The following is a 20,773-nucleotide window of genomic DNA, read 5'->3' on the forward strand; positions in this document are numbered from 1 at the left end:
AAAAATTAAATTTTGAATAATATTTTTCATAAATATTTTAGAAATACCTTTTAACAATATTTCTAAAATCATTTTTTTAAAAATAATACCAATCTGAACTTTAATCCCACAACTTTTGTGTATTTTTTGTTTATAATTTGTAAAGGCCTTTACGCCCTCATTTTCGATTTCAAAAAACAAAACAAAAATAACTACTTTCTACTAACTAAAACGAAAATAAAATTTTACGTTAATAATATGTATTTAAATAATTTTTATTAAAATTAAATTTTAAGAGTTGAATTCATTAAGTGACCTTAGTAATAAAAGAGAATGTTGTTCTTTTTGAAGGTCTTGCGTTCGAACAGCTACGTCTGTAAGGTGTGTGCGCGTTGTCAATTGACTAAATTTTTTTTGAACGAATACAAATTTATAATCACCCTAGATTATTTAAAAAATGTTAATAATTAAAATATTACAATAAATAAACAAAAACTTAAACAATCATTCAAGTAAATGTGGGGTCTAATTATGATACTATACCATTAATATTTTATTTAAAAAATAAGATTAAATTAATATTATATCTAAAATTAGGGGTAAGTTACTATTTTTATTAATATGCCATGTTAAAAAACTAACAGGAATTACTAACCTAATGGCTAAAATAAGACAATAAAAAACAATAGGATTAAAACATAATGTTTTAAAAAGTTGTGACTAAAATAAGATATATAAAAAGTAAAGGGGGTAGGTGTAATTTACCCATTTATTTTCTCGTTGTGCATTTTGTACCTTTGAATTTGGGGCGGATCAATTGGTAATCGGTCGAGTTTTACCGCCACACTCACGAGTCACGTCTGCAAAATCCCTGATCTGAAACACCACAATTTCCAGGTAAAACAAGCCACGTCGCATATATAATTATAAACTTAGGTATAGCGTACTGCGTACGCCTATAAACTCTTTTTTCTCCCGTATTTTGTTTGTTAGATTGGAATATATGAACTGAAATTCTCCCGCTAAATTTTGTTGTTGTTTTCTGTGGAGTCGGCGGTTTAGATTTTAACATAAAACTCTTCCGGAAAAATGAGTCTGGATTCCTCTAATTCGAAACAACGAAGCATCAATTCAACTTCTTCAAACAATCAAAGTAACACCAGCAATAGCAAGAAGAGGAAAAGTAACCAGAAAACCTTAGGCATGGCTTGGGGCGCCAATTCTCTTTCCGGCTCTCGCCCCTCTTTCCGCTCTTCTCCTTTCTCTGATTTCGGAAGGTTTTTCAACATTTTCCCTCCTTTTCTCTCCTTAATTTTCATGCTTCAGACAAATCAATTATGTTTAGGATATTAGTTGTTATCCATTTTTTGTTTTGTTTTTGCAGTTATATGGCTGTGAAAAATAAAAAGCTTCAAAATCAGTTTGATGCACAGGCTTCGAATTCTAGTCGTAGTGATTCTTATACGAAACCTATTTTTGACGGGGTTTCAATTTTTGTTGATGGTTTCACGATTCCATCTAGTCAGGTTTAGTTCTTGTATACTCTTTCTGATTCAATGTAATTTTGTTTAGTTCTTCTCCACCATTCCAGTTTTATGAGTTTCAAATTGGTGACATATTTTTTGTTTATATTGATGACGAAATGAGCAGGAGCTGCGACAGTACATGTTGAATTATGGTGGCCGATTTGAGAATTATTTTTCAAGGCATCGAGTCACACATATCATATGCAGCAACCTTCCTGACAGTAAAATCAAGAATCTCAGGTTCGTTTTTTCTTTTAATTTCATATTTATATGTTTAGAATGGTTAAATGGATTTTAATTATAAGTTGAGTTATTTTTGTTTGTGATTTGATTTTAGGTCATTTAGCAGTGGACTCCCTGTAGTGAAACCTATGTGGATTCTAGATTCTGTTGCTGCTAACAAACTCTTGAGTTGTAAGTTGATGCACTCTGTGTGTTCACAGTTTATAGTTACATAGTTGAAGAGAGAAGCATAGCAAAATGGTTGATAAATTATTGAACCAAAATGGTTGATAAATTATTGAACCAAAATGGCAGAAATAGAAGTTTGTTACTTCAAATGAAAAAGTTATTACTTGTGGAGCTTTAATAATATTCCTTTTTTTTCTTACTTTCTCTAATTGACGATGTCAACTATCATTTTAACATGCTATTGAATTATTATGGATCTTGCTTTGCTCTCTCAAGGGGTTCCTTACCAGCTTAACCAACTTGCTAACAATCAACCAACATTGTCGTCCTTCTTCACTCCAAAAAGCAAACCTGCAGATGAGGGTGCTTTTACAAATCCAATCTGTGAGGTAAAACATGAAACTGGGCTTTTATGTTTAAAGGATGCATCAAAGGATGCAAGTTTTTCTGAAGCAGGTAATTCCTTTGAATGGAGGAAGCAAGCTACCGAAGAACACAACAAACTTATGTGTGAAAATTCTAATAAAACCCTAATCGATGAGCCAAGTAATAGGTATAGTGAAGAACCTAAGGAAGTAGAAGTGTTAGAACCAACTAATCTACAAGAGGATGATGAAAGCTTGGCAAACAACAGACATCAGTCTTGTCCTGAACAATCCTCTGCATCTGTTAGTAGCCACTGTTTTGACAATCGTGGTATAAGAGGATCACCCAGATCATCGGTCATTGGACCTTCCAAGCAGCGGCATTCCACTCTTAAGGATCCCAATTTTGTGGAGAATTACTTCAAGGTATTGAATAGATTAATGATTGTTTATTCTCACATTGCAGCGCTATATTTGATTACTTCTTTGTGATCCTCTCAGCGGCTTCAAGCCATTTGTGTTTTTTGTTTTTGTTTTAGTTATTAGAAATGTTAGACCTTTTTTGTAGTTATTTGTTTGAGTATTGCTGATCGAGTTACTCTTTGCGAATTTATTTCGACTGTATTATGTAGATTGGAATATGGTGATTGTCACATTTCCATTTGAAGTTTATTGAATCCATGTTCTTGACCCAAGTAGCCCATTATGTTTTGTTTATCAAGCATTTGGTTATGGTAACTTTTGCGCTGAACTTTTAATATTAATGGTAACCGTGACTAATTCACTAGACTGTTAATATTAATGCTTCCTTGACTCCTTTTGAAAGGGCATTCATGTATATGAGTTATGTGTGTCTGTACATATTGTTGTAACATCTATATATTGACTAGTTTTTTTTTTAAAATTATTGTAGAATTCAAGGCTACATTTCATAGGAACCTGGAGAAATAGATATCGCAACCGTTTTCCTAGCTTGTCAAATGGCTGGACAAAGTCTACTAATTCAGATGTTTCTGCTGGTACACAGAAGACTCCCATTATCCACATTGACATGGTACATTGGGCTTTTAACCTTAACTTATTGTTGTCTATCCTCTTACTCTTCTAATATCACAGTTGTACCGATAATTGATAATGACTCATATAGGATTAGACTTCTAGCATGAGTTACAATTCTGTATATGTCTACGTAGACTAATTTTTCTTTTCCTCGGTACCAATGGTTTTGGATTGAAATTAATATGCTGCTTCAGGACTGTTTCTTTGTCTCGGTGGTCATCAGGAGCCATCCTGAATTAAATGACAAGCCTGTAGCTGTATGCCATTCATACAATCCAAAAGGAACTGCTGAAATCTCTTCTGCAAATTATTCTGCTCGAGATTATGGTTGGTTTTTGTCTGAGTTATCTCTCTCCCTTAGCTCTAATATTTTAGTTTGAGAGCTTTTATTCAGCATGAGATTGATGCTTTTTTCCCCTTCAGGAATTAAGGCGGGAATGTTTGTTAGAGATGCCAAGGGTCTTTGCCCTCAACTTGTTATTCTCCCTTATAACTTTGAAGCATATGAGGAGGTACATCACTAGCTGGGTATGCAAGTTAGCTGTTAAATTTGCTTAGATATGGAAAAGTGTGTTTGTTCCCTCGCCTCTCTTCTCATGTCCTCTTTTCTACATTTTATTTCTGCATTTTGTTTCCTTTTGAATGGAGGATGTGCATGTCAAAGGGTGAACGACACAACCAGGGAAGCCCTGGATGGCAACCATCACATTGAATTAACTGATCTTACAAAAAATAAGGTCCTGATAAAGAACTGCAGTTGAATCTGATTAACATTTCAACCTGGCAATTGCATCTTAGGAAAAGTATTTTTTTTCCTGTGGATTACTACTAGTCCTGTTGTTTGGATTTTTTCATATGTATTTTAATTTTGCAGGTTGCTGATAAGTTCTATAACATCTTGCATAAACACTGCAACAGAGTTCAGGTCTGCTCATGGTATTGGATTAAATGTCCATCTTTATGGAAAAGGAAAGCCTTTGTTATAATTAGCGTTGCAATTATTGTTGAATGTAGGCTGTCAGCTGCGATGAAGCATTTTTAGATGTCACAGACTTAGAAGGTAGAGATCCTCAGCTTTTAGCTTCAGCAATACGAAAAGAGATATATGAAGCTACTGGATGCAGTGCTAGTGCTGGGATTGCAAAGAATATGCTCATGGCCCGTCTAGCCACCAGTACTGCTAAACCAAATGGTCAATGTTATATCCATCCTGAGAGGGTATGCTCGGTTAATTTCATGTTTTCTAATATATATATTTTGCAATTTCAAGCTGTGGAGTTAGGGGACTGTTAAATGTTGGTTTATATAGACCATGTTAATGTGATATTAGGAATGGTAACCATCCTACACTTAATTTTAAATGGTGAAAGGATTCTTGATTGAATTTGTGAATAATGCTCATGTTCTTCAATTTGGCCATGCATTTTGTTGAATGCAAATTTGTTGAAATCAGAGTAAGTCTTTGTATTTTCTTATTAATTCAATAGGACGTATTGTATCTGTATATACAAACTATGTCTCTAACTTAAGAAACACTAAGTTAGGAAAGATACTAATCTCAGAATCCCTTAACTAAAGGGATGGTAACAACTCATATAATTCTATAATTCTATAATTCCTACACTCCCCCTCAAGTTGGAGAATATACATTGTATAATCCCAACTTGAATAGGAATTTATTGAAAACAAGCTTTGGCAAAGCTTTAGTAAAAATGTCTGCAATTTGTCCTTCTGAAGGAATGTATGAAAGGGTGGTTGTCTTTTTGTTGACTTGATCAACAATAAAATGCCTATCAATCTCAACATGCTTTGTTCGACCATGTTGAACTGGGTTCTTGGCAATCTAAATGACAGATTGATTATCACACAAAACTTCAAAGTGATCCTCCCGATTAGTGCCAAGTTCTTTTAGTAATTTAAGTAGCCAAATTCCTTCGCATATTCCCAATGCTAGTGCTCTAAATTCAGCTTCAACACTACTTCTTGAAATGAGAGTTTGTTTCTTACTTCTCCAAGTTATAAGGTTACCCCAAACAAAAGTGCAGTTGCCACTAGTGGATCTTTCAGTGAGATCTCCGACCCAACTAGAGTCTGTAAAAATCTTAACAGTTATGTCTTGTGTCTTCTTAAACATTAAGTCGTGTCTTGGAGTTTTCTTCAAGTACTTGAGAATTCTATTTGCTACTTCCATATGCTCTTCAGTAGGATTAGTCATGTGTTGACTTATCACATTTACGGGAAAGGCTATATCTGGCCTTGTCAAGGATAAGTAAATTCGTTTCCCAACTATTCTTTGAAATTTCTCTCTGTCTACTAAGGACCCATCTTCTTTATTGAATCTCAAGTTTGCCTCCATTGGTGTATCAGCCGGCTTACAACCAAGAAAACCCGTTTGTTTGAGTAAATCAAGTACATACTTCTTTGGTTGATCGCAAGTCCTTCTTTTGATCTTGCCACTTCCATTCCTAGGAAATACCTTAGCTTTCCCAAGTCCTTGTTTTCGAATTCCCTGTTTAACAACTTCTTCAAATTGCTAATCTCTTCCTCATCATCTCTAGTAAGAATTATGTCATCCACGTACACAATTAGGATAACTTTCTTATTTGCAGAAGTTACCTTGATGAAAAGAGTATGATTAACAAGGGATTGCTTGTAGCCGTTTTTAAAAATGACTTTAGTGAACCTCTCGAACCAAGCTTTGGGTGATTGTTTTAACCGTATAGAGACTTGTTGAGCTTGCAAACCTTGTTGCTACCTTCAATAGATTTTAAGCCAGGTGGTAATTTCATATATACTTCTTCCTCTAGCTTGCCATTAAGAAATGCGTTTTTTACATCAAGTTGGTGTAATTGTCAATCGCAATTTACAGCCAAACTTAGGAGTACTCGAACAGTGTTGAGCTTTGCCACAGGTGCAAAAGTTTCTGTGAAATCTATCCCATATGTTTGCGTAAAGCCTCTGGCCACTAGTCTATCTTTGTATCGTTGGATACTACCATTGAATTTATACTTTACTACAAAGATCCATTTACAACCAACAATCTTTATCCTTGAGGAAGGTCTGCAACGGTCCAAGTAGCATTTTTCTCTAGTGCACAAATTTCCTCTTCAATAGCCCTTCTACATTTTGGATCCTTTAGAGCTTCAGCTATGCTTGTGGGAACCTATTCTTTATCCAAGGTTGCTGTAAATGCTTGAAAAGAAGGCATCAATGAATTATAACTAGTAAACTTTCCAATAGGATGCAGGATGCTTGGTGCTATGTCTAACCCCTTTTCTAATAGCAATAGGGAAGTCATCTAGAGTATTTCTTCTTCCATTTCGGCAGCGGGACCCAAATCCAATTCTCGGCAAGAATCAGATTGCAAAACAGCTTCAGGGATATGTTTTCTTTTCCTTGTGTAGACACGAAGCTATTTGGGTGGTGTTGTTTTTGGAAGACTTTCAATGGGAGTAGGTGTATTTTCAGGAAGAGGGTTTAAAGTAGGTGTGAGTGAATTAGTGATAGGTATTACAAGAGAATCAATGGGAGTAGTCACGGGTGACAAATCTGTAGGTAAACGTGAAAATTTTTCTGGATTTGAAGTGATCTTCAGAGTAGGAGATGCAGGTGAAGAATTCGTAGACATGGTCTAGGTCGGGAAAAAAAACCCGTAACCTAATCTGATACCATGTAGAAATCAGAGTAAGTCTTTGTATTTTCTTATTAATTCAATAGGGCGTATTGCATCTGTATATACAAGCTATGTTTCTATATTAGGAAACTCTAAGTTAGTTAAGATACAAATCCTAGGAGATATGATCCCTTAAAATAAGGGATTGAAAGAATATTTACAGAATCCCTTAACTAAAGGAATGGTAACAACTCATATAATTCTATAATTCCTACAAAATTCTCTTCATCGTCCTTTTCAGTAAAGTATATTAAACTATTCTGATTGTTGGCACTGTAGAGCATTAGATTCTCTTGTAATGACATGAGACATCAAAGAAAGGTAATATTAGGAATGTAACTATCCTGTACTTAATTTTAAAAGTGGAATGGTCCCTGGTTGAGTTTGTGAAAGACACTCATATTCTTCAATTCATCTATTTTTGTTTGCATACTAGAGTAATTGTGAAAAAAGCATCCATCTTGTTATATTCGATTATTCAGAAATTTGAAAATGGACTAACGAAATTTAATGTCTAAACTACTGACTTTTAGATCTTTGGTAATAAAAACTACAGAAGTTCACCATCTTTAGGGTGGAAAATAATCCAATAACAAAGGAAAAAAAAGGAAGAGGTGGAAAATAATATGGCTTTTTTCAATAGAAGCAGATTGTTTGAATACTACTTTGTTTAACTGTTGTTTGAACTGATCACATTAGACTCACTTCTTATTAGTATATAGTTTCTGTTTTATTGAATTATGAGAATCATTTTGAAATATCTATAAGCTGATATAGCTTAAATAAAATGCTTCCGTACTGACCACAATGTTCACTTAATTTGCAGGTTGATGAATACTTGGATCCACTTCCATTAAAAGCACTCCCAGGAATAGGTCATGTACTGGCAGAAAAGTTGAAAAACAAAAATGTTCAAACTTGCGGACAATTGCGTTTAATTTCTAAGGTAGTTCTACACTTTGTTTGAAATATGATGGTGTACTTTCATCTATTAAACGGCCAATTTATTATTTCTAATAAGTGTGGGTAAATGAATGAGCTTGTATCGATCGTTATCTCAGAAATGAGATGCAATGCTCAAAACTTCTGTACGGTGAAATATTAATCTAATTTGTTGTGTGCATCTACCTTCTTCATCTGCAGGATTCCCTTCAAAAGGATTTTGGGATTAAAACTGGTGAGATGCTCTGGAATTATAGTAGAGGAGTGGATAATCGTCTTGTTGGGATGATTCAGGTTTGTCCAACTGCATATGATTCTCATCCAAGAATTGCCTGATTTCACACTGTAGGCCTGCACTCTTTACAGATTTTCATTTGCATAGGTCATGTCCATATATTCAAGCTATCTAACATACACAGTTTTTATCTTGCAAAAGTCAAATATGAAGCTCCCTTGAATATCTGTTTCGAATTCTAAAATTCCTCTCAGCTTAATCGAGCAATGAACTATTTTTTTGAGGTTTATAGAGGAATATCTGGTGTTATCTTTATTGATAATTGTATTGGAGAACATTGAAGTTATTCTAGCACAGTATTTTATAAACAAAGTGCTAGATATCCATTTCAGAACCTGAGTTTTGATTGTGCAGAAGCTCATATCTTATCTGTAACTGATGGAATATAAGTTTATAAGTTTATTTTTCCAGTCTGACAATACTGTATTGGTCAATTCTGAATTTTGTCAAGTTTTCCAATTTCTTTTTGATAAATTTATTCCTATTTGTCTTACTTACTGTTGGTGTGATTTGCAGGAGAGCAAGTCTGTGGGAGCTGAAGTGAACTGGGGTGTAAGATTCAGGGATTTTCAACATGTCAGTAGTCTGATGTATTATAAAGGCTTGTGGTTATCTCTTTGTTGTCTTTTCTTCTTTTTGACTGAGGAAGACATTTTTAATCGGTTATTGCAGGCTCAGCACTTCCTCTTAGACCTCTGCAAAGAGGTTTCATTACGTTTGCAAGGTTGTGGGGTGCAAGGGCGAACTTTCACTCTTAAGGTAATTTTCTTTTATATTGATTTGTATAGGGTATCACTTGACTGATCCATATGATATTTTTTGCTGAATTACTCTGGAAGATAATCTGTGACAGTATAATGTATCAAGGCCAGCACTAAATTAGAAATGTTCTGGTGTGTGTATTATTCATATCTAGATAAAAAAGAGAAGGAAAGATGCTGGAGAGCCTACAAAGTTCATGGGTTGTGGAGACTGCGAAAACCTGAGCCACAGCATTACGGTAACATAAATTTTCCATGCCTTGTAATGTAAATACAAATTATTTATGTTCTTATACCATGCAGAGCTTTAACCTTTTTGACACTTCCAATAGTAAGTAAAAGCTTATGGTTTATGTTTTCACTGTCCTTTCCACCTTACACTGTTTATGTTTTGGTATTAGTTCACATGAATAGAGAGACATGCACATACACATTTAATACATGTATCACATATGAGGATTGTGTTTGCTTTTTTCACAATAGGTTTCAATTGCTACTGATGATATTGAAGTGCTTCAGAGAATTACAAAGCAGCTTTTTGGATCTTTCCACATAGGTATGTTAGCTTGAGAGTCTTGAAACCGTAGGAAAAGTTCATACATGCCATTGGTTTTTCCTTTTGATATTTCAGGTTCACTGTAATGTGTATGTTTCCATAGGTCCAAGCATGAATGTAGACCTTATGTAGAATATATAAAGATTGGTTGCCTTTTGTTAAGTGGCAAACCGTTCATTTTTTAATAAAAATTTTCTTGCTTCTCAGCAATTTTTTTTGTAAGAATGCCAATTGTTCTTGAAAGAAAATGGTTCAAGCAACTCTTAGTGTTACATTATGAGTGCTGGTTGGATCGTAGCATACTAGCATCAAGATTTTGAAGTTGGTGGTAGGGGTGTAAACGAGCCGAGTCGAGCTCGAGTATTGTTGAGCTCGACTTGACTCGAAAACTCGCGAGCTTAAAATTTTTAAGTTTGACTCGAACTCGAAATCCTGAACTGAAGCTCGTGAGCAACTCGAAAGGCTCGAAATGAAAAAAAATCTTAAACTTAACTAGATTGAAGCCTCAAACTCAAACTCGAACCTGAACCTTAAATACATGAAAGCCTTACTGTATTTTTTAAAAAAAAATCAATACATAAATGTTAATATTATTAATAATTTATTTTTAAAAAATAAAATCTTAATATATTGTATTTTCGAGCTGTTCACGAGCTTTTCGAGTCGAGTATCAAGTAGCTCGTTTCGGCTTGTTAAGAATTCGAGTCGAGTCCATTCAATCCGAGTATTTATGGAGCCTTGACCGAGTCGATCTCGAGTAGCTCGCGATCTATCTCGTCCCATTTACAGCCCTAATTGGTGGTAACATGGTCTTCATGGTCATGCATTCATTTTTTAGATGATGAATTCTGCATTCGCCGTTTCTCTTAGCCTTGAACATTTTGAATAGAGCAGATTTAGAATCTCTTTACTGTTGCTTCTGGAAAAGTAATTGTATTGTTTACTGCCACTTTGCTTAAGAAACCTTCATAAAGGAAAATCAAGCACTTGATATTGTGAAACATCTTTTGGGAGTCTGGTGGACAAGTTTCACCCGATGCATCCTCTGGAAATAGCTTTTAGGCAGTAATTTTGGTTGGAACTGTTAGAGTATATGAATTTGGTGTGGGCTTTACACTAAGTATCAGAACCTTTTAATTGATCTCTTGTAGATGTCAAGGACATTCGAGGTGTTGGTTTGCAAGTTTCAAGGCTTGAAAGTGCAGATACTTCTAGACAAGGTATGTGCTGTATTATCCTGAATAGACTTGATACATTTGAGTGCTTTTAAATTTTTGGTGGCCTAAATGTGATGCAAACCACGTTAGATTCCTGATTGCTTCATTAGTTTATATCCCTTCTTGACTGATCTTTTTTGTTAATTGATTTTAAGCACCTGAAAGGAACTCTTTGAAATCATGGCTCATGTCTGCCTCAGAAAGTTCAAAGGAACAATTTGATATCAATAGCATAGCCAAAGAATGTATGGGTACAGGTAATTCCTCTCTCGTGTTTTAGTGGCTAGATTGTAGTAGTAGTGGTTAGCCTATCGCTAGTCGTCTTACACTAGTCATTGTCTTCTTAAAACTCTGAGTTTGTATACTTTTTTTTATCGTTTTATTTTTTGCACAATACCCAGACTACCAAATACCCTCCCCCAAACAAAGAACCCTAAATTGAAGGATATTTGTGTGATTGCTCTCTCCAACACATGACCTCCAATATACTGAAATTACAACGGTACCAACCAAGTTAAGACTCAGTCGGCTAGAGTTTGTACGCTTTAAATATACCATTCCAAGATCTTAATCATTGCAAAAGATGCAACCAGCATGCATCTACTTTTTCATTTAATAAAGAACTAGTAAACTATTTCTCTAGTATCCTGAAATGTATAATGTGCATGAAAAATTTGTTTCTGCTTTTATTTTGCTTAAGATTAGCACGTAATGTTACCGGTGTCATGTTGCAGATTCTGAAGGAAAGAATATGGATGGAAATTCAAGTGTGTTACACAATGCTTCAGTGGAGAATTCTGTTCATGGGATAAATAAGCCATCCAATGGTGAGGGTTGTTCAAACCAGAACTCAAGTGTCCCACCTTTGTGCGACCTTGATATGGGAGTTGTGGAGAGTCTTCCTTCGGAGCTCCTCTCAGAAATAAATGAAATTTATGGCGGAAAGCTATTTGAATTGATTACCAAAAGAAAGGTACGAGGTGACAATAGCTCTAGATCGTTATGCTTCATTCCTCCTGAACCGGCCCTAGGTGAAACATTCTTACCTGGTCCTTAACTTTATATTTAATTTCTTTGTATTGATTGCTTATATATTTGTTGGATTGTTGACCAAGTTGCAGAAGTGGAAGCAGAAACATCTCACAATTCTGATCCTGTCTCATTGAGCAGACCAGCAGTGGAAATGAGGGTAATTGTTGATTCCAAGCTATATATTGCCTTTTGATTCTTTGTATTGTGTTTGAAATATCCCCATCTCAACTAGAACTTTGTAAAACAATCGGAATATCTTTGCTGGCAGTACTAGTTTTGACTTTATGTATATCGAGTTTAAAATATGAAATCAGGAATAAATGACAGAGATAGTGTAACGTGTGCAGACATGTTGAAGTGTTGGTTTAAGGTAGATATGGCTGTACAGATAATTTGGTTTATATCTTAACCGATTCAGTTTTTAGACATTTGAGCTTTCCTCGTTTATTCTTCCTATGGCTGTGATGACTCCATGTTCACCTATATTTGTTTGGATAATGTATTCAGTTTTATTGTTGATGATTATTTTTCCCTCCCCAAAGGATGAACAGCCTATATTGCAAGAACTGCAGACAGTGCCAGATTCTGGGGCCAGATCCAATAGTGTTGCAATTTCCACTGCAGGACTTGAAAATAATGATTTAGTGCCTTCTTCTCTAAGCCAATTAGACACATCAGTGTTACAGCAGTTGCCTGAGGAACTGAGAGCTGACATATTTGAGGCACTTCCTGCACACAGGATTCAAGAAACCTCCGCCATGGGTCCTAAGACAGATAATGAACGCCATCCATTGGGCATCAAGTCTGCTGCTGACAATCAACCTGGATCAACTGGTACTGGTTTGAGCAACAATCTTTGGATTGGAAACCCTCCACTGTGGGTTGACAAGTTCAAAGTCAGCAATTTGCCAATATTGAAATTTGTTGCTGACATGTATTACAAAGCAAATTCACCTGAGAGTTTATCCTCAATATTGCAATGCACTCTTGCTGAATCCCTGCATCCTTTAGATTCAACATGTGATGCTTGGAATGAAGCTATTCACAGCTTCAATGAGCTTCTCATGAGTTATGTTAAATTGAAGATAGTAGTGGATATCGAGGAGATCTATGTTTGTTTTCGTCTTCTAAGAAGGTACTTGTACTCTGCTGAGTTTGTACGTTGTGGAAGAGGATAGTCGTTCTTGCATAATTTGGTGCTCTCATTGGACCTTTTTGTTTGCACGTTTGTTGTGAAATTCATAATTATCATGTTGTATAAGGCCTTAAATTTTCAACTATTGGTGGCCTTTTGACCAACTGATCTGGTTTTAGAAGATTGATTAATGGATTGAGTATGAATTAGGATCAGTTATCTTTGGGATACTATTTGTCATCTATGCTACTTCTAGCTTATAATACATATATTGATGGAAGCATAAATACTCTTTCAGGCTAAGTACCAAATCAGAATTCTTCTTGGAGGTGTACAATCTAACCTTTCCCCACCTTCAGGTCAGTACATCATATTCCTATTCTCCAGTTCCTATACTTGAAATAATTTTTTCACTTTTAGTGACATTTACTGTTTAATATCTTCATTTTTTTCTCAGACCATTTTACTTGTATTTTTTTGTTTACCTTGAGGTAGGATTTGAGAACTTTGGTTTCAAATTTTGGATTTAGATTTCAAATCTAGTATAAATGAGTAATAAAATACTTGGTTATGTAACATTCATGATTATTTCTCAAATCCATAGATTTGTTAGATGCCTATTTAGTAGTGAATTTGAAATTCCTAATATAAATTCAGATTTGATAAATCCATATTTTTGTACTTTTCAACTGTACATTATATTTTTTTAGGAACTATACAGCATATTGAATTTTAACTATTTATGCATGATATATGAATTTAACTCTTGCCATTTACATAACAAGTGAAATCTAAATCCAAGTTCTCAAATGGAGCATGCAGGATTTCATTTACATTTCTGTAAATAGTTTCAAGTTATTTTCTTACCGCCACAAGTGGTTGACAATACTCTTTAAATCGTACATGGAGCTTTTGTTTAGCTTCTAACTCCTTTTTCAACATTTAGTCATCTCCTTGTTTTTACCAAACTTTATATGTTTTCATTTATGGTAAATGACTTTATGTTTCTTTATGTTCAAATCTTTCTTCTAGGCGTCTGTTGATGAAAACTATGGTGGAACCTTGAATATACATCGGCATAATTAATGCCACTATCCAGGGACTGCTTACATGTCGACATTGATCCTTCATTCAGCTGGTGAAAATTGAGCAAATCATCAAAGAAACTTTCACCATTTCTATAGTGGGCTGTGCAAGTTCCATGATTTATAGGTGAGACTACATTCTCATTTATTTTCGGACCAGAAGCTAGCATTTTTTCATCATTAACTTGAAAATTATATAAATTTCCAGCAATCCTTGCACTTTTTAGCTACATCACAATTTCACTCTAGTATTTTATGTCCTAAATCCGGTTGGGTGGCTGATGATATAAATATATCTTTCAATAGGTTCTAGCTTATTGAACTTGAACATCATTCCCGTGGCTTTTCTATTTATTCAGCCGTCCTTGTGCATACAGCATATATGCAGGTAACTTTTCTCTTAATAGATATATGTCATTGACTCATTGTCATTGGTCTGTTTTTTGTTACTCTGATTTTCCATTTATCTTCAGGTATATGTATTCTATATTTTTGTTCAATAATATTATTAGATGTGAGCATAAAATATTTCAAATATATTAGGAATTGGGCAAATACAGTTCCGATGTTCATCCGGAGTTGGGATAATACAGTTCTAATCATTACTAGATTAAAGCCCGTGTTTTATTTTATCGCATAATTAACTATAATTTTGGAAGATAGAAGGGAGGGCAAAAAGAGATGAAAGAGCATAGATTCAATCATCAAATGATAACGTATTCATTTTAAGTAAGGTTCAAAGGTGAAAGTTTGACAGGATTTTAAATATTTTCATCATTGTTTACAAAAGTGAAAAACGTTTTCATGTTATGCTGAGTTATTTACGCAGAAAATATAATTCATCAAAAAAGCATTTTCACAGATCTTAAAATTCGTCTTTCATTTGATTTTATTTGTTTGCCCTTGGAAATGACAATGATACTATTTTTTTTATTAATATATGATAATTATAAGGTAGTAAATGTTCTAAAGATTAACAAATTGACAATAAAAACTCAATATCCTTACAGCTTCTAGTGCACGAGAAGAATTATCAAAAAGAGTCGGTAAAGATTTGCCCTATAAAACACATCTTTTGAACGTTTTCATGTGTTACGTCATTTTCAAAATAAAATATTTTGATCAATAATATTGTTTGGATGTTATTTTGTTAAAAGAAAATATAAGATAAATATTATTCCCATAATATTACCTGTATAGAGAATGTACAGAGAGGAAATTTGGGGAGAAGAAACCTTGAAAAAGAAAATGAAGAAAAACGAACAAGAGAGAAAGTGAGGTGAATGGCTGATGTTGAAGAAAATGAGGAAACCTAAACATTATGGAGAGAGAATGTAGAATTTTTGTAAACATTTTAAAATATATTTATTTGGATTAAGTCGAAGATATTTTTTTAAAGAAATGTAACTCGACTTTAAACTTCTTTTCAAAAAAAAATTCTCTTCTCACCTCAAATTTGGATTCTAAACTCCTATTAGATCAAGTTTAGACAAGATCATCAGGTTCATAAAAAGTATCATCTTTAAATATTCATTCTTAAAGTTTAGTTTGGATAAAAATAATAATTTATTATTTATATTGAATATAAATATTATTATCTAAAATTAATTAAATATCTTATCATATATATAAATATTTTAAAAGATAAATCTATTTTACTGATAAATATTGAGTACAATGATAATAATATATTAATACATAACCATTTAAAATAAATACACACAAAAGTAAAGTTGGGCCATATAACAAGTGAGAAATAATATCGAAACGCTTATTTCGATTGGCCCAATTTTACAAAGAAAAGAAGGTCTGCTGCAATGAAAAAAAGGAGCAGAAAAGTGAAAAAAGGGGGGGGGGGGAACTAGCCAACTAGCCGTTGCAAGTTTGAATTTGCAACCAACGGTCAGAAACTTTTCTTTTCCCACCCTTTTTAACAAACAAAACACGTACTCTCAAACCCTCACAAGTCACAACTCCTCTCTCTCTCTCTCTCTCTCTCTCTCTCTCACTCTCTCGTTATCTGTTAAAGCTCTGTATACGAAGAACAGGGAAAAGTCCTTGTGGATCTGTTCTTCGTATACCCGTTTTGCTCACGTTCTGCTCATCTGCTGATTATTCCCTTTGGTTTTGATTCTTTCGAAAATCCTTTGTGGATCTGTTTTTCTTTTTCTTCTCAAAACCCTCTTCGTAAAGTAAAAGAAGAGAATGGCAACGACAAATGGGTACACAGGAAACACACCAGTGGCCTCTACCACTGGATCAAAACAGCTTACCCCCACTGCTAGGACTGTTGATTCTCAATCTGTTTTTAAAAGGTTTTCCTTCTTTTTTTTTACTAGTTCGCATTGGATTTTGTTTCTAAAGGTTAAATCTAAGTTAATTTTGTGGATTTGATTTGATTTTTTTTTTGGCGTCAACAGGTTGCAAACCGAATTGATGGCTTTGATGGTAAAAAGTGAACGCTAGTACTGCCTTAAATCTGTTTGATGTTTTGCTTCTTCAAAACAAAGGCATTAGTTCTAAATTTATATATACTGTTTGATAGATGGGTGGGGATCCTGGAATATCAGCATTCCCAGAAGAGGACAACATATTTTGGTGGAAAGGAACAATTAAAGGAAGCAAAGACACAGTTTTTGAAGGAAAAGAATACAAGTTATCTCTTGCATTCCCCAATGATTACCCTTTTAAACCCCCGAAGGTTAAGTTCGAGACCGCCTGTTTCCATCCGAATGTCGATGTATACGGAAACATTTGCTTGGACATTCTTCAGGTAAACTAGAAACAATCTTCTCTCTTTTTTTACCGGGGAAAAAATAAATAATCTTTGATTCATAATTGTTTGTGTTTGTAGGATAAATGGTCATCTGCTTATGATGTAAGAACCATACTGCTATCTATCCAGAGTCTCCTCGGAGGTATTTATTTTGGTTTCTTCTTCTTTAAACATTTAGAAGGTTTTTTACTATGAGATTTAGGAGGTTTTTGTTTACATGAAGAACCAAACATTAGCTCACCTTTGAACACCCAAGCAGCTCAGCTTTGGAGCAATCAAGAAGGTACCTTTGTTTTAGTTTGAATATAATAGCTTCTATTTTTTTTAATGTTTTACGAGTCTGATTGTTGTTTTATGTTTCTGGATTCTGCAGAATATAAGAAGATGCTTGACAAACTTAATTCATAATTTGGAGAAATCAAAACAGGAGATTTTAATGTTTTTCATATTATTTTCTTTTTTTATTTGGGATTGAATTGTTGAGAACATTGATTCGTTGAAAACTTAATTCTGCTTTTTTGTTTTAGCTTCGTAGTATATGTTCAGAGTTTTAGATTTACGAGTTCTCTAATACGAGTTCTATAGAGACAACAATATTTACGAGAAGTAATCGTGTGTTTACAAACTTTATAGTTAAATGGAGAGAACGATAAAAGGGACATATTTTCTCAACGCAATCATGGAAAACCTTCCATTCTATTCAGCACAAAGAGTAGACAATAGAGTTTCACAGGTTAATTAATGGACCAACAATGAACATTATACACCTGTTTAACTCCAGCCAGAGCAGCTTGGCCTGGAATGTATATGTATTTGAAGTTTTACTGAGGGAACCAATATCAATTTCCATCATCACCTATGGATTCTTTGCCGGATAGCTGAAACAACTTCACCAATCGACAACCATTCGAGTCTTGGCTAATTCAACATGAATAGGAAAAGAAAACGAATGAAATCCAACCTGTTTGATGACAAAAGAAGCGGAAATGCCCATCGACGATGTAGACCGGAGTTAAGATCGCCATCTCCAACTTCCTTTATCCTAAAATCTTCGTAACCGTCGCGGATCTCCGATAACAAAGGCGTTCTGTCTGAAAAACTAAAAAGGAGGGCATGACGGGTTTGCTTATCTGTACTGAAAAATGAGAAGGCAGAGTTGGTTTCCACTGGAGAAGATGTATTTAAGGCTTCTTGTACTTTGCTTTTGAAACGTGTTGAATGAACTTGGACATGTTTAGGGATCAGATGCAAGCACGACGGCTTTGTTTTTTCTACTATTTTCTTTTTCTGTTTTATATTTTTCCCAGCGTCTTTTAATCAGTTAACCAAAGATTCTAAAATTTATAATTGTGAGGATGCGTAGGTGTTATCTTGGACATGTTCATGGACTTGTAAATCTATTTAATAAAATCAAGAAAATTAGGTATGGACCTGTAAATCATGAGTGAAGGGACAAAAATTCTGGTACAAGAAAGGCATAGTGACTGCACAAATCAAGAAAACGATATGTAAAGCTCACCGTAAAACGTCAAACAAAGGAAGAAAAGGTCGAGACAGACGTGAAGTGCCACGAATATAAGCAAAAGGTTGCCATTTATCAAACCAAAAGAACCCATTAAGTATGTTAGATCGGTTAATAATTAAACTCATTTATTTTAGAGATCATCCATTGTTATTAAATCCCTTCTATAAGACGTGGATACGAGAGTTACAAACTACTTAAAAAATCAATTCATCTTGAGACTCAAGAAAATCGAGAATTAAATAGACACGAATTATATTTTAATTAAAATATTTGTATATCGATGAATACTATTATTAAAAGAGAAAATAACTTCAGTGACCGAAAATGCCTTATAATATACGATTTTAACAAACTTTTTTTGGATTTGCGAAAATGACCAACAAATTCGCAACGCGAACTCCAATTTCGCAACACAGGTTCCAAATTTGCAACACATAAGTCAAATTCGCAATACGGAATTTCAAATTCGCAACGCGAATTTATTTTTCATAACACAAGTTTCCTTTTCGCAACAAGATTTTCTAAATCACAACACGAATTTTGTTTTCGCAACACGAATTTTAATTTCGTAACAACTTTTATTTTCGCAACACAAATGTTTTGGGTATATAAACTACGAAGCAGCAACAACTCATAACCTAAATCCCTAAATCGCTACTCATTCGATCTCCATCTATCACTCTCCGGCGACATCCTTCCCAATCTCTAATTTTTTTTACATAATTTTATTTCTATATAATTTTTTCGATGATTTCTCTCCCAAATTATCAACTATCAACTTAATAAAGGTATATTTTTCTCTAAGTTAGTGATGATATCTAGTTTATAGCTCGTTTGTTTAGTAAATAAATTTTCAATTTGTAGAATGAAATCATCTAATGTTCATCATATTTGGATAGATTTGTGTTTTGGAGGGTCATGGGAGAATGTTCATGGTGTTTTACAATATATGTCTTTTACCCATGAATCTTCAACTAAAACTGTCATTAAAAAAGTTAACTTATGAAACTCTAATGTTACGTGTTGCAAAGAAATTGAATTTAGAGCCTCTAAGTGGATTTAGGCTATCTTATCAGAGAAAAGGTAAAGTTTATTTGTTAACCAATAATGAAGATGTTGAACGACTCATTGCTTACATTAGTGTTTCGTAAGATGATGTTACATTGTATGTTGTTGAACCTAGAAGTAGTGAAGTTAGGTCAGTAGCGGGTAGTAATCAACTAAGTACTTCAACCCCAGTTTATGGTGCTCACAATGTACAACGTTGTTATCAACCTCAAAATTTAATGGTTCCACCACAATTTCATCACCAAAATTTTTTTGTTTCACCATATTTCCAATACCAAACACAATATCAAACACAATCTCAAAACCCACAACCTTTCCCTAATCCAAATCACAATCAACTTTCAGCACCAAATTTCGATTTTCGTATTGACCAGTTAGACGATGATAAGCCAACAGAAAAAATTATGAATACTAGTCAGTATTTGAAATTTAATCTTGGTCAATACTCGGACTTTGATCTTGGTCAATACTCAGATTTTGATGATGTTTCAGAAGAAGAAACAGACCCTGCATGTAATGATTTTGATATTGGTCAATACCCAAATTTTGATGATGAAACAGCCGCTGCTGAGGAAGATGTTATTGATGATAATGAGGAGGAAGTTACGAATGTGAATAAACATGTTGAACATCTATTCTGTAATTCATATAACCCTGAAGAAGAAGAAGAAGAAGAAGAAGAAGAAGAAGTCTACGGAGAAAAGAAAAAGAAGAAAATGCAACGGGAGTATAACTTGAATATGCCAGAATTACTTCAGATACCGGAAGAAGAGTTGGTAAAGATAGCAGTTAATTGTTACACAAAAGTTATTCGTATCAAGAAAGATGATTGTTTTGATACAAATGAAGACTTGAAGATAGCTTTGTATACGAAATGTATGGAAGATGGATGTCAACTAAAAGTTAGCAAATCAAGCAAAGATCGTTTCGAAACAAAGTGAATGATTGACAAAAACTGTACGTGGCGTATGATTGCAGAGAGGATAAAAGATTGCAAAATGTTTCAAGTTAGGACTTTTATTGATAAACATACATGTTCAAGAAATCAAGTTTTTCCTCACCATAGACAGGCAAACAAAAAGGTGTTGGGTGGTTTTCTGGATGAGTTAATGTTTTTAAATGACAGGGTATATCGGGGACATAAAATTATAACTGACATGAATGCTTGGTTCAAGATTAGTATCTCATATTCTCAAGCTTGGAGAGCCAAATGTTATGCCTTGGAATTGTTGAGGGGGTCGCCAGAAGCATCGTTTGCCCAACTGTCGGCTTATTGTCACAATTTAAAGCTGAAAAATCCTGGGTCGGTAACTCATATCAAAATAGATAGAGATGGACGCTTTGAGTTGTTGTTTATCGCCATTGGTG

At 34.2% G+C, this 20,773-nt stretch overlaps 2 protein-coding genes across 4 annotated transcripts; both read left to right on the top strand.

Annotated features, from left to right (window-relative positions):
* The first annotated feature begins 811 nt into the window (after positions 1-811).
* LOC120134674 (DNA repair protein REV1) lies at positions 812-14,629 on the top strand. 3 transcript variants are annotated; one of them, XM_039151117.1, is made up of 25 exons: positions 812-876; positions 1,042-1,256; positions 1,364-1,505; positions 1,630-1,745; positions 1,843-1,919; positions 2,193-2,707; positions 3,195-3,335; positions 3,535-3,667; positions 3,764-3,852; positions 4,215-4,265; positions 4,355-4,558; positions 7,840-7,959; positions 8,157-8,249; positions 8,767-8,826; positions 8,923-9,009; positions 9,167-9,250; positions 9,495-9,567; positions 10,719-10,787; positions 10,940-11,041; positions 11,519-11,815; positions 11,900-11,973; positions 12,359-12,951; positions 13,250-13,310; positions 13,984-14,163; positions 14,343-14,629. In XM_039151117.1, exons 2-24 carry the CDS (start codon positions 1,069-1,071, stop codon positions 14,035-14,037), a joined length of 3,423 nt encoding a protein of 1,140 aa, XP_039007048.1. In that variant the 5' UTR covers positions 812-876; positions 1,042-1,068; the 3' UTR covers positions 14,038-14,163; positions 14,343-14,629. The 3 variants fall into 3 exon arrangements, with proteins under 3 accessions (XP_039007048.1, XP_039007047.1, XP_039007049.1); XM_039151116.1 differs by lacking the exon at positions 812-876 and having other exon boundaries at positions 963-1,256; XM_039151118.1 differs by lacking the exon at positions 812-876 and having other exon boundaries at positions 963-1,256; positions 11,906-11,973.
* A 1,507-nt stretch (positions 14,630-16,136) lies between these two features.
* On the top strand, positions 16,137-17,315 carry LOC120134003 (ubiquitin-conjugating enzyme E2 19-like). The gene is made up of 6 exons (XM_039150484.1): positions 16,137-16,351; positions 16,457-16,484; positions 16,582-16,809; positions 16,891-16,954; positions 17,036-17,095; positions 17,186-17,315. The coding sequence occupies exons 1-6, from the start codon at positions 16,242-16,244 to the stop codon at positions 17,218-17,220; spliced, it is 525 nt and encodes a 174-aa protein (XP_039006415.1). The 5' UTR covers positions 16,137-16,241; the 3' UTR covers positions 17,221-17,315.
* The last annotated feature ends 3,458 nt before the right edge of the window (positions 17,316-20,773 follow it).

Source organism: Hibiscus syriacus, unplaced genomic scaffold, assembly GCF_006381635.1.
Source record: "Hibiscus syriacus cultivar Baekdansim isolate YM2019G1 unplaced genomic scaffold, ASM638163v2 tig00110597_pilon, whole genome shotgun sequence".
Lineage (NCBI taxonomy): Eukaryota > Viridiplantae > Streptophyta > Magnoliopsida > Malvales > Malvaceae > Hibiscus > Hibiscus syriacus.